The sequence below is a fragment of the Chrysochloris asiatica genome, unplaced genomic scaffold (assembly GCF_000296735.1).
Source record: "Chrysochloris asiatica unplaced genomic scaffold, ChrAsi1.0 scaffold00003, whole genome shotgun sequence".
Taxonomy (NCBI): Eukaryota; Metazoa; Chordata; class Mammalia; order Afrosoricida; family Chrysochloridae; genus Chrysochloris; species Chrysochloris asiatica.
In genome coordinates, this window is record NW_006408521.1 from 21,854,136 (window position 1) to 21,868,704 (window position 14,569).

A 14,569-nucleotide genomic window follows, 5' to 3' on the forward strand; every position below is an offset into this window, starting at 1 on the left:
GTGTGTGTGTGTGTGTGTGTGAGTCCTCATGGCAAAGTGGTTTAGTGCTCAGCTGCTAACCCAAAGGTCAGCTGTTTGAATTTACCAGCTGCTCCATGGGCAAAAGATGTGTCAGTCTGTCCTCATAAAGATTCTTGTTAAGTGCCCTTGAGTCAGTTCTGACTCATAGTGACTCTATATAGGGTTTCTAAGGAGCAGTTGGTGAGTTTGAACTGCCGACCTTTTGGTTAACAGTCCATTGCTTTTTCTACAGTGCCACACCAGGACTCCCCATGAAGATTGTTATTAGTGCTTTTGAGTTGGTTCTGACTCACACTGCGACCCTGTATAGGGTTTCTGAGGCTTTTCAATCTTTTCAGGAGCAGAAAGCCTCATCTTTCTTCCTCAGAGCTACTGGTGGACCAGAACCACGGACCTTGTGGTTCTCAGTTCAGTGCTTTGCAAATGGAGCTACCACCCTGTAAATCCTATGGGGCAGTTTTACTCTGTCCTATAGGGTCTCTAGGAGTCAGAATCAACTTGATTACAAAGGGTTTGTTTTTGTAATTTTGGTGTGTGTGTAATCTATATGTTAATACACATTGTCTCATGACAATGGGCACGTCAGCTGTATCTGGAAACTGAGTTAGGATGGGGCATGAGGAAGTAGAAGATTTTGACTTCATACAATTCTGACTCTTTTTCCCTTCCTGGTGAACATGTATTGTTGTTTTTAGGTACTGTGGTGTTGCTTTTGACTTAGAGGGATTTCACGAGACATAGTAGAACTGCCCAATAGGGTTTTTTATGCTGTATTTGACATCTTTCCGGGAACAGATGGGTATGTCCTTCTCCCACAAAACTAGGTGGGTTAGCAGCCAATGCTTAACCATACCACCAGGGGTCCCTTGAAATAGTCATTAAAAACAGAAATGAAAAACTTAAGCTTGTAAAAAAATACTATTTCCTTTGACTTATATTTTGAGTGAGAAGTGCACGTATGTCCAATTTTTATTTTCTTTAAAAAACAAAAACAAAAGCTCAAGAGGTTTTAGGTATAGAGGAAAATTAGCAATTGTAGCTTTTCTTTTCCAAGCACCAACTGAAAACATTCTAAGGCAAGCATTGAGAAAACAGATATCAAACTATGGAAAACATATAGACCCCTAAAGACAGCCAAATTGTGTTCTAGTAAATTCTCACTTAGAGTTTTCCAAGGGTGTCCTGGCTAGTCTTAGTAAATTGTTACAGAAACTGAGTTTTCTGCTCTAATGTTTACTGAGCACCTTGAATAGGCATACCTCACCTTTCCTGCAAAGCAAGGAAGAAGCGAAACGCCCTGAGCACCACTCCACTGACTTGCCAGGTTTTCTGAGGAACTAACTACTGTGGACTCTAGCCATGAGTAAGAGAGATCACAACCCATTATTCGGGTAACAGAACTTTCTATTCTTCTACTTAGCACAGGCTGCCATAATAAGAAGGTTTATAAAGTGCTCTGGAGTTTAACTTACTTTTTAATTTTGTTCATTATTCCACCTTCATTGTTCTTAATATCATGGACCATCTTTTGAAACTGCCTGTAAGAAATAAAATTAAACATGACATATTAATTGGTGTTGTTGTTGTTATGTGCCGTGGAGTCAGTTCCGACTCATAGTGACCCTGTACGGGGTTTCCGAGGCTGTAAATCTTTACAGGAGCAGAAAGCCTCATCTTTCTCCCGCAGAACAGCTGGTAGTTTTGAACTGCTGACCTGTGGTTCACAGCCCAATTCGTAACAACTATGCTACCAGAGCTCTTCCATTACTATATATATATATATATATATATATATATATATATATATATATATATATATATATATATATATATATATATATATATAGTAATAATTTTAGATAGCTAGACTAGATTTTTTAAATGTTTTTACCCTTCTTGACTACAAAAGGGGAATAAAACCTACAAGAAAACCCCAAATAGTATGAATTATACTGTTATAAATTTAGCTGATAGTTGTCATTTGAATAACATACTACTCCCGAAGGAATGTGCCATGTTTTCATCCACTAGCATGTCTAGGTCAGTCTCAGGCTTTGAAGAGAGGAATTCTGATTTCCAGATCAGTCCAATCTGAGGAGACATGTGAGGTGTAAAGAGAAGAGAACGTTGATTTAAATACAACCATTTTAATTTTGTTCCTAGTACATTTAATTGAAAGAGTTCTGGTAGTGTAGTGGCTATGAATTGGGCTGCGAACCTTATGGTTCAAAACTACCAGCTGTTCCACAGGAGAAAAATGAGGCTTTCTGTTCCCATAAAGATTTTCAGCCTCAGAAACCATGTACAGGGATGCTATGAGTTGGAATCAACTCCATGGTTCATAACCACCACCACCACATTTAATTGAGTAGGAGAACGACAAGGCTTTCTGCTCCCATGAACAAGGAAACCCTATAAAGTTGTTATAAGTCGGAACCTACTAGACAGTACTTAACAACAATGACAACATTTAACTGTAAAAACTATATTGGGATATGGTTACTCCAAACAATAACCTAATAAGCAATATAAGGTGTAAAAAGATGGAAAAATCAAGGGATAGAGGAAAGGAGGAGAGAAAGTAGGAAGACGAGTGAAGGAGGGAGAAGGGGAAGGTGAAGGAGGAGAAGTAGAATAGTGTATAGTTTCGGGACAGAGCAAATGTGCACAGAAACAGAGAGATCCCCTAAAGGTGAGAGAAAGAGCTAGGTGGTCCCTGGTACTCACTCCCTTAGTTCCAGAACTTATTTTCATTTTATTTTAAGTCGACATGTGTATTCTTAACATCAATCTACTTTTTGTTTTGGTAATGAACCATGCAATCAAAAATGATAAAACAGAAATTGGTATGGGAATAAGGTTATACAGAACATTCTGGGATGGAAGACTTGTTGACACAGCCATGAAGCTGTTCAAGGGGCTGTATACTCACCAAAGATGAGGCATTTGAGACACCGCAGCTCCTGCCATAGAATAACTTAATAGTGACAAGCATTGCGAGATGGGGCCAATGACTGCTTTTCAGAGCACCCAACAATGGCAGCGAGATAAGGTTGTGCTCTGGTCCTAGGCTACTTGCAGCTACTCTTTAAAAGCAATGGTGCCATCTGAATTTTGTACTGCAGCAAGTTCCCATTATCTACATTAATTCTGTTTGGGCAAAGATCAAGACTGTATGATGGGATGGAGCTGTTGGGGGAGATCCACAGAAATAGGAAATTCCCAACTCTCTGGCCTCATCTCAAATAATTCCTTCTGTGCCCTCCCTCATTCTAAAATATGAAGATTTTGTTGTTGTTGTTGTATGAAGAAGCACCTGAAATTAGGACTTTTAAACAGCAGAAGCCCAGAGGCAGTTGTTCTGTCCTACTCCAGTGCTAGTTTCCAAGTCAGGGCCATGAGGGAGGGAGGGCAGTGTGGGAGAGAAGCTGTTTCTGTTGAGCGGTCCTCTGGCCTGGATGTCACTGATGGAAGAGGGCATTGTAATCCTCATTCTGCAGGAGTTTTGTTATCAGGGGAAAATCCAGAAACTGTAACTCAACATGGCAGAGAGTTTGGGCTCCTCAGCTAGCTTCTAGATCTGAGCACAAAGGATGAACAATTCTAATAGGGTTTTGCCCCATGAAAGTGGATTTTTGTGGTGGCAGAGCTTTTACCCTTGGCCATATATGTTACCAAGGAACTCAGTTGCTGCAAAAAAAAAAAAAAAATCAGATGACAACTGGATGCCCTTGGGATCCTCTAGTCCTGTCATGAGCTCCCCTGCCTGTCACATACTGTCTTTAGAGGCTCCACATTGCAAGGACAGGTGCTCCTCGGAAGGACAAAGTACACCTTTTATTGTTGTTGTTAAATGTTGAGTCGGTTCTGACTCATAGCGACACTGTACAAGGTTTCTGAGGAGCAGCTGGTGGGTTTGAATCACTGACCTTATGGTTCGCAGTCCAGTGTTGATCCTACAGCTCCACACCTGGAGTTCCTAGTATACCTACTCCTCACTTACCAACTATCTCCTCATCCAACGTTTTGCATTTACAATAATAATAAACAATTCACTATGTAACTGTTTAGTGCATAAACGATGCACATCTGCCAGTATGAATGCTGCTGAGGTACAAGACAAAACAACACTGGCTCTGATGTCAGTGTTCATGTATCATTTTGACTCAGTGACTTGGCAGTTCTGTAATGATGTAGTCATCCTCCATTGTGCAATCTGATGCGGTCAATCTATATTTTTGTATAATGCCAGTTGTCAAATGAACTAACTTTGCAACTAAATCATATCAGTAAGTGAGGAGTGGGTTTATAGACTGAAATCAGGTCCAAGATTTTTTTTTTTTTTAACTGGGTAGACTCTGGAATAGCTGCCATTTAAAAACTAGATGTACACAGTAGCCCACAAGAAAATTATTAATGAATTTCATTGCATTAATAGTTGAAACAAAATGAGTGCACAAAATTTTAAAGATAAGTGGCATGTGGAAGAAATATCTGCAACAAGTAAGAATAAAAAGGACTGCATATCTTAATTCACAAAGAAATCTTACAACTCAGTTAAAAAAAGGAATGAACAATTCGATAGAAAACTGAGCAAGTACTATGAACACATAGTAAACAGAAAAGCTAACAAACATAGTGGCCTATTGCAAGTAGTCGATTGTTGTTTTTTTGGTGCCATCTAGTTGGCTCCGATTCATATCCATTCGTAACCACAAGCCGGAGATTCAAACTCACTAGCTGCTCCTTGGAAACCCTGTTTGTTATTGTTTAGTGCCTTCGAGTCGGTTCGTACAATAATCCGCAGCGCCATAGGGTCACTATTAGTCAGAACCAACTTGAGGGCATTTAACAGCATGTTTAAAATATATTAATATGTAATTTTAAAAAATCTGGTATTTAGGCATTAGAAACGGTGATCATACAAATGATTATAATAATTATTACTAGTCTAAACCAAATCAAACTTTATATTCTCTCCGTTCTTATTTTTAAAATACTTCAAAGCTCTTGAATTTAACATAAAAGAACCTAGTTGTTTAAGGGATTGTTATTTAACAACATATGTGGTTCTGCGGGATAATGCGCTAGACTGCAAGCTCAGTTCGAACTCACCAACCACCCAGTGGAAATCCTATATAAGGTCACTGAGTCGTAACCAACTCGACAGTACTTTACAACAGCAATAACAGTATGACCCTGACTGAGTCTAAATCTCTAGAGATTTGGGTCCCATAATGTACTGAGAATATTATCATTTGAATATTACCCACTTTTTTTTTTTTGCCTTCAGAGAAGTGGAAGCTTACTTTTGAATCTCACACTTGAGCTGCAGCCTAATTACCTGCAGGGCTATTCAAACACAAATCACAGGGCTGCTTCCAGGGCTTCTGATGGGGTAGGTCTGGGAGCCAGGAAAGAGGGAACGCAGGGGGAGGCAGGGGAGAAGCAGGGGAGGGTGCAATCATTTAGTTTTCTAACTGGTTCCTTTATGGTTCAGATGGTCAGGAAAATGTTCTTTGAATACTACTGTGGTAGGTCATGTCTTTTTCCATTTGTGGGTCTTTCAGTTTTCCATTTGTCTATGAATAGGTAATACCTGCTTGGGGGAAAGTCCTCATAAACCTGAATACCAAGTATGAGAAAAATAAACTGAGTGGTCAATTTGAAAACATCATTTTGCATGTGCTTTTTTGTGGGACTCTGAATTTTGCTCTGTATCAATTCAGAGCACACTATTGCTGGTTCTGGTAGTGTGGTGGGTTGAATGGTGGGCTGGCTACAAGGTCAATTGTTTAAACTCACCAGCTGCTCCATGGGAGAAAGATGAGGCTATCTGCTCCCATAAATGATTACACTCTCGGAAACCCAAAGGAGCAGTGCTACTCTGTCCAAAGATAGTCACCATGAGTTGGAACCAACTCAATGACAGTGGATTTATGCATGTCTCCTTTAACTTATCTTACAGTCATGGTTTGCAGGATCCCCAGATGGGAGATGAAAGGCCTACAGAACGAACATGCGCATTCTGAAAAGGCACAGCCACATCTGGAGCAGAATGACATGGCCAGGATCCTTTTGCCATTTCAAATATGGTGTCCTAAAATGGAATAATGCTGAACAAAGGCACTACCACATCCTTGTCAGTGAGAAGGCTGTGTCCAAATTGTCACTCACCCTGCAAAGAAACCAATCTAGAAACAGGAAATGAAGAAAATGAGAATGCAGTAGCTAGGCCTTAAGCTTTGTGCTGTGATGTTTCATGTCTTCTTGAGAGCTCCTAGATTGCAGAAGTTGTTCTTTCCTGACCGACAGGCTGAGTAGATTTCTGAAAGAATTCTCCTGGTGCAGAAGTGTGCTGGCACTTGAAATAGCCAGTAGCTAGGAGCAAATCAGGGAGGATTAGAAAAGACATGGGCCACTGAACCAAGTACTGTTGTTGTTAAGTGCTGTTGAGTCAGTTCCAACTCACAGATACCCTGTATAGGGTTTCTGAGGAGCAGCTGGTGAGTTTGAACCACCGACCTTGTAGTCCAGTGCTTATCCTACAGCACCACACCAGGACTCTAGGTAAATAATTCTCTGTGTTGTACTTCCCTCTGTTATTCCCCAGATTTCAGTAAGGTCTTATTGCTATTATAAGGTCTTTTTGATCTTGATGCTGTTAGGTGCCAGTTCATAGCAACCCTATGTACACAGAATGTAACATTGTCCCTTCCTGTGCTCTCCTCACAGTGATCATATTTGAGCCCATGCTTGCAGCCACTGTGTCTCCCCGTCTCATTGAAGGTCTTTCTCGTTTTCTCTAATCTTCCTTCCACTTTACTACCACTCATGGGTCAGTTTCTTGTACTGTAGAGGATTTTGTGTTACTGTGATGTGAGAACCTATACCACCAGTATTTCAAATACCATCAAGGTCACCCATGGTAGACAGGTTTCACCCATGGTAGACAGTGTCTAGACTCAGACAGATTAGGAAGAAGGTGGACCACTTCTAAAAAGAAATTAGTCATTAAGTCTTCTGAAGAGCAGTGGGAGGTCTTATTATGCACAAATAAGTTTCTGTTAGGACTGTGGGGAAATAAGAGAAGGTCTGTGAGCAAAGGTAGAAGGAGTCCAAGGAGATCCAGATGGGCCCTCGAGGGTGTCTCTGTACACAGTGAGAGACAAAACTGCACTAGGAAGAGTGGAACACGGATATGAGAGGAGGGATGGCCTGTGTGGCACTGTGGGGTGTGTAAGCAGCCCCCGGGACACTCAGAATCCCAGGGGTAGGAAATTTGGTCACTATAATCTGTCAAAAGGAGCTCTGGTAGCATAGTGGTTACGAATCGGGCTGCGAACCTTAATGTCAGCGGTTCGAAACTACCAGCTGCTCCGCGGGAGAAAGATGAGGCTTTCTACTCCCGTAAAGATTTACACCCTCGGAAACCCTGTACAGGGTCGCTATGGGTCGGAACCGACTCGACGGCACTTAACAACAACAACAACAATCTGTCAAAAGGTAATATGACTTGTTTTTTCATTGGATCATAGGGGAGTAGTGACCAGTCATATAAGTTATACTTGTACATCTTAAATGTTGTGCCTTTATTTCTGACTACATATGGAACCTTGGTATGACACTGTGGGATAAGCACTCGACTGCAAACTATGAGGTTGATAGTTCAAACTCACCAGCTGCTCCTTGGAAACCCTATTCAGGGTCACTATGGGTCACAACTGATATGTTGGTACTTATAACAAACATATGTAACACATGTTCATTGTATCAAAACTTAGAAATCGTACAAAAAATGCTACTCTTAATTCTAAACTTCCCTGTTAACCTTCATTGAATAGTCTTACAGTTATTTTACTAAATGTATATAATAGCTATATGTATATTTTATATTTGTATTTTGAAATTATGATTACACATGATATTTTGTAATGTGCATTTTCCACTTAATATATCAAATTTCATATATCATTTTCATAGGGGAGCATAATTCCACCATCACCGCACACACCTCTTCTCTACCCCCCAGCCACACATGTTGTTGTTGTTGTTATGTGCCGTGGAGTCGGTTCCAACTCATAGCGACCCTGTTCATAGCGACCCTGTACAGGGTTTCCGAGGCTGTAAATCTTTATGGGAGCAGAAAGCCTCATCTTTCTCCTGCAGAATAGCTGGTAGTTTTGAACTGCTGACCTTAAGGTTCGCAGCCAGATTCGTAACCACTATGCTATCAGAGCTCCTTCCAGGCACACAATCTGGTTTTGTGTCCTTGGACTTTAACCAGGCAATGTTTATCTACACATTTCCTCCCTCTACAAACAGAGAGGCTTTTAATTAGCTAAAAAACGGATCTAGGTGAGTATAACAGGAAGCAGTGAAATATCAGGACCCGTATGTTGAAGGAAAAAGGGGACCCAGTAGCATAGTGGATTGTGAGCTGGACTGGTAGCCGAAAGGTCAGCAGTTCGAATCTAACCATTGCTTCATGAAAGAAAAAAATGAGGCTTTCTGCTCCCATAAAGGACCCTATGGAGGGCTGTTACTAGTCAGAACTGACTCATTGACACACAACCACCACCACCAGGCTGAGGCAAATGGTTAATGCTGACTGACTGAAATATTGAAATTTAAACCCACTCAAAGGCATCTTAGCAACTGGTTATCCTCTAAAGAAATATACTTTTTCAAGTTTTGTAGGAAAAAACAGATCGGAAATCATCTTGCCCTCCTTTAGCTCCTTAGCTCACTCACAGAGGACTGAGAAAAGGCAGGGGTGACATATTTTTTCCTACTTCTGTCTTTCTAGAAAGGGTGGAATGCAAAGCATTGTTAATCAGAGAAAATCTCTGTTTAATCTGTGCTTGGGAACAGATTAAATGGGGTCTCAAATTAAAGATATCTTTGCAAACAAATGGAGCAGATGACTCCTTCCTTTGCCTTCACTTCCACATTTGAACCTCTAATCTTGTTCTCGAGTTTCATCCTTTCAGTGTCTGGTGAGCTTGTCCTCTTCTCTCAGCCAAGAGCCAAGACAAAGCCTTCCCCTTGACATCAGAAACAGGCTGTGTTCCTGCAATGCATGCTGGGAATGTTTGTTGTTTTTGTGGTTAGTTGCCAGTCAAGTTGATTCCAACTCCTCACAATCCTGCATAAGTAGAATTGAACTGCTTCACAGCATTTTCAAGGCTATGACCTTTCAGAAACACATTATCAGATCTCTTCCAAGGTGCTTTGGTCGATTTGAAAAGCCAACCTTTCAGCTAGTAGTGGAGTACTTAACCATCTGTGCCACCCAGCGTTCTTGTTAGGACCTGACTAATATTTATAAAACCCAGATTTTACCAGGCTAATCTTTACTCATATGCAAATTCAAACTGAAGCTGAAGAAAATGAAAACGAGTCCACAAAAGCCAAAATATGACCTTGAATATATCCCACCTGAATTTAGAGATCATCTGAAGAACAAATTTGATACATTTAACAATAAAGATTGAAAACCAGAGGAGTTGTGGGGTGACCTCAAGATCATCATACATGAAAAAAGCAAAAAATCATTAAGAAGACAAGAAAGAAGGAAAAGGTAAAAATGGATGTCAGGAGAGACTCTGAAACTTGCTCTCCAGCATAGAGATGCTAAAGCAAATGGAAGAAATGGGGAGGTACAGGAGCTGGACAGAAAATTTCAGAGATCAGCTCGAGAAGATAAAGCCAAATATTACAACAAAATGTGCAAAGATCTGGAATCAGAAAACCAAAAAGGAAGAACATGCTCAGCATTTCTCAAGCTGGGGAAACTGAAGGAAAAATTCAAGTCTCGACTTTCGTTATTGAAAGATTCTCTGGGCAAATTATTGAATGATGCGGAAAGCATCAAGAAAGATGGAAGGAATACACACAGTCACTGTACCAAAAGCAAATGGTTAATGTTCAACCATTTCAAGAGGTACCATATGATCAAGAGCCAATGATACTCAGGGAGGAAGTCCAAGGTGCATTGAAGGAATTGGCAAAGAACCAGGAACCAGGAATTGATGGAAAACAAATTGAAATCTTTCAAAGAAAGAGAGGCGGCACAGGAGCCACTCACTCATCTCTGCCAAGAAATTTGGAAGACAACTATCTGGCCGACTGATTGGAAGAGGTCCATATTTGTGCCCATTCCAAAGAGAGGTGACCCAATGGAATGCGGAAATCATCAGACAATTTCTTTGATATCCCATGCGAGTAAAGTTTTACTAAAGGTAATACAGAAATGGCTACAAGCATACATTGACAGAAAACTTCCAGAAGTCCAAGCTGAATTCAGAAGAGGTCATGGAATGAGGGATATCATTGCTGATGTCCGATGGATCTTGGCTGAAAGCAGAGAATATCAGAAAGATGTTTACCTGTGCTTTATTGACTATGCAATGGCTTTTGATTGCGTGGATCATGACAAGCCATGGACAACATTGTGAAGTATGAGTATTCTGGAACACTTAATTATTCTCATGAGGAATCTATACCTGGACCAAAAGGCAGTTGTTCGAACAGAACATGGGAACACTGAATGGTTTAAAATGAAAAAAGGTATGCGACAAGGTTGTATTCTTTCACCATACTTATTCAACCTGTATGCTGAACAAATAATCCGAGAAGCTGGGTTCTATGAAGAAAAACATGGCATCAGGATTGGAGGGAGACTCATTAATAACCTGTGATATGCAAATGATACAACCTTGCTTGCTGAAAGTAAAGAGGACCTAAAATACTTACTGGTGAAGATCAAAGAGAACAGCCTTTGGTATGGATTACATCTCAATGTCAAGAAAACAAAAATCCTCACCACTGGACCAATAAACAACATTCTTATCAATGAAGAAAAGATGGAAGTTGTCAAGGACTTCATTCTTCTTGGATCAACTATCAACACTCACAGAAGCAGCAGTCATGAAATCAAATGATGTATTGCATTAGGCAAATCTGTTGCACAAGACCTTTTTAAAGTGTTGAAGAGCAAAGATGTCAGCTTGAGGACTAAGGTGCTCCTGACCCAAGCCATGGTATTTTCAATAACCTCATATGCATGTGAAAGCTGGACAGTGAATAAGGAAGAAAGTAGAAGAATTGATGCATTTGAGTTATGGTCTTGGAGGAGAACATTGAAGGTGCCATGGGCTGCCGAAAGAACTAGTAGATCTGTTTTGGAGGAAGTGAGGCCAGAGTGTTCCTTGAAAGCCAAGATGGCCAAACTTCGTCTCTCATACTTTGGACATATTGTCATGAGGGACCAGTCACTGGAGAAGGATATCATGTTTGGTAAGGTGGAGGGTCAGAGAAAAAGAGGAAGACCCCCAACGAGATGGATTGGTCAAGTGGCAGTATCAATGGACTCAAGCGTGGCAACAGTAGTGAAGTTGGCCCAGGATCGGGCAGTGTTGCGTTCTGCTGTACATAGGGTCACTATGGGTTGGTACCAACTCGATGGCACCTAACAACAACAACAACAATCCCTCTTTAAGAATCTACAGCTGGTCCCAGTGCCTATTGAATTAAGTCTGACATTGTCTTGGCCAATGATTCATGGAAATGGAATGAAAAGATAATGAAATTTCCCCCAAAAACTTTTTGAAGCTCCCTTGAATAGAGAAGCAAAGAATACACTAAAGTATGCTCTTGACTGCTGTGTATAATGATCATCACTGGTGGTGGTACTGGTGTGCTGTGGCGTCGGTTCCGACTCACAGTGACCCTGCATAGAGTTTCTGAGGTTGTAAATCTTTATGGGAGCAGAAAGCCTCATCTTTCTCCCACGGAACAACTAATAGTTTTGAACTGCTGACCTTGAGGTTAGCAGCCCAACTCATAACCACTATACTATAAATTCTTCAGGTGACTTCCTCTTTTTTGGGGTGCTTAAGTGATTTCATGTTATTTCATTGGGTGTCTTTTTAAGATGCCATTCATTATTTTTATGATCTATTTTATTTCATTAAACTAACAAAAAATACAACTAACAAAAAAAGGGGGGTGATTAATCTTACAGTCCAGAAACAGAGGACCCTAGGACCATCAAGAGAGGAACACACAAATAGAATGTGGGACCTTATCCAGAGAAGCAGCAGCACCAGAGATGGAGGCAGAGATGGAGGCATGGAGGACTCTAGATTCATCAACTAAGAAGAGAAGGACTAAGAGCTGGTGGCCAGAAGCAGACTTGCAGAATGTGCCCTTTGGAGATGTAAATTATTATATATGCCTGAGTGGGTTTTTTTGTTTGTGTGTTTTTTAAAAAGCTAAAGTGGATAGAGAGAAATACTGTTAACTCATGGCATATGGAGGGGATTATAATCAATGTAATGAAACAAGTTATTTGAATGGTTGAATGTGAAACTGATGATGTGCCCTGTAAACTCTCACTCAATCAACAATAAAAACCATAAATTAAAAAATAAAATAAAATAAAGAATAAAAAACTTCTACCTTTACAGTTGTGACAGTCGTGAGTAATCATGATAACAATTACTCATTACTGAATCATGAGAATCATATCCCCATCTATATTCACCAGACGTGTAAAAAAAATTTTTTTTTGATACAACTATATATAGAAAATTCACAAATGTAGATAAGGGGGAAGATGGAGCTTATACTCTGGTGTCCTTTGATATTCAGACTTGAAACTTCTGAGTTTTCTTTCTCCCTTTTTCTCCCTTTGACTCTTCATCTCCTTTTACCAATTATGTTACTTTGTCTTTAGATAAATCTTACCTGTGTTTGTCCCTTCCTTTCTACTCCTTCAGCTACTGCCATTGTAATCTAATGGACAATCTACTATTCTAGTAACCTCCTAGCGTGCCTCCCAACCTTCAGTCTCTCCCTTTCCCCAATCTATTAAGATGAACTCACTGCCACTGAGTTGATTCCAACTCAAAACAGCCCCACAGAACAGAGTAGACCTGCCTCAGAGGGTTCCCAAGGCCGTAAATCTTTATGGAAGCAGACTGTAACTATGGAGTGGCTGGTGGGGTCAAACCACTGATCTTTTGGTTAGCAGTCCAGTGCTTTAACCACTGAACAACCAAGACCCCACATTTGTTTTCTTAAATTGCCCTTTTGTGTCACTCCCCTTTTGAATAGTTTTTGATGTCTCCTAGTATCTTGCAGGATAAAGTTCAAACTCACTGGCTCAGCATTCAAAGGCTTTCACAATGGGAACCCAAGCAAATATTTTAGGTCTAATTAACCCACTGTTCTGAATCCACAATTATTCCCATCCCAAGGTCCAGCTCGAGTCATTCTTCTTCCTTCTGGGCCATTTCCTGGGCACAGGCAGGGAGGTCACTTCAGAAAGGAGCATTGAGGGCAGACTACAGAGAAGTAGATTCTACTTTAATCCTTACTGCTTACTGGTTCTGCAAACCTGAGCAATTCTCATCAACAAAACTCATTTATAAAATGAGAAGATGGATTATATGGACACTCACTCAGGTCTTCACAGCTCTTAATTCTGTTTTTATATATCCTAATTCATAGTTCTTTATTATTGTTGTTAAGTTCCATCAAGTTGGTTCCAACTCACAGCAACCCTGTATACAGTTTCTGAGGAGCAGCTGGTGGGTTTGAACTGAAAGCCTTGTGGTTAGCAGTTCAGTGCACATCCTAGAGTGTCAAAGATTGGATTATATGGGTGCTCACTAAGGTCCTTGCAGCTCTCAATTCTGTTTTTATATATTCTGATTCATAGCACTTTAAGCAATGTTACTTATGGGCCATTTAATCTCCAGTGTCTAATAAAACATTTTGAGCTATTGTTTCATGTGAAATATTTTATCATTTGTTTGTTTTTTTAAAGTGGAAATAGTTTGCTGTTTCTGTTAAATAAAAGTAATGCATACTAATTTCTAAAACTTCATGTGGCACAGTCAAGTAAACAGTGAAAGCTTCTTAGAGAGCTATGGGAACCTGGTAAGGGAGTGGAAAGCTTGAGCTTCTAAGATGTGATCTGGGAGCTGGATCTTGATGGGAAAATAGAAATTCACCAGACAAACAAGTGGGGAACAGCACCCAGTTAGTGGGAATAGCAAGTGCAAAGGGACAGAGGTGGAATTGTCTGAGATGCTCAGCATCTAGAGAAAAGGCGAGTGTGGCAGAAATGAGCGGTATGGGGAAAAAGTGTGGCCAAAAGATAAGGCTGGCCTGGGCAAGGGACAAGTAATCAAATGCCTTGTCTGTAGGCCAAGGGAAGCCGTTGGAGACCTTTACTCAGGGGAGTGTCCTGATTTAAAGTGGCAGCATGGAGGAAGGCCTGGGCATGGGGACAGGGGTGGCAATTCTGCTGGGCCCCAGCCCTAGCCTATGACAGTGAGACAGTAGAAGCAATGGAATCCCATCAGGAATGTCCTCTAGGACCTCGGCCAAAGGCCCTCAAAGAGGACTCTGCTGGAATGCAGAGTCCTGTGGGTCATATTGGAGCCTGAAGCAAAATAAGTTAGCAATATGCATCCTGCCTTAATTGAAAATACTGATATTCTATTTATCATAGATTTTTTTTTTTTTTTGCATC

At 40.6% G+C, this 14,569-nt stretch overlaps 1 protein-coding gene across 1 annotated transcript in view; it reads right to left on the minus strand.

Annotated features, from left to right (window-relative positions):
- The window catches only part of BLNK (B-cell linker), a 91,278-nt gene that overhangs the window by 63,908 nt on the left and 12,801 nt on the right, over window positions 1-14,569 (minus strand). The window contains exon 2 of the mRNA XM_006831187.1: window positions 1,494-1,559. Coding sequence (XP_006831250.1) covers window positions 1,494-1,559 — 66 coding nt within the window. The remainder of the gene's footprint in view (window positions 1-1,493; window positions 1,560-14,569) is intronic.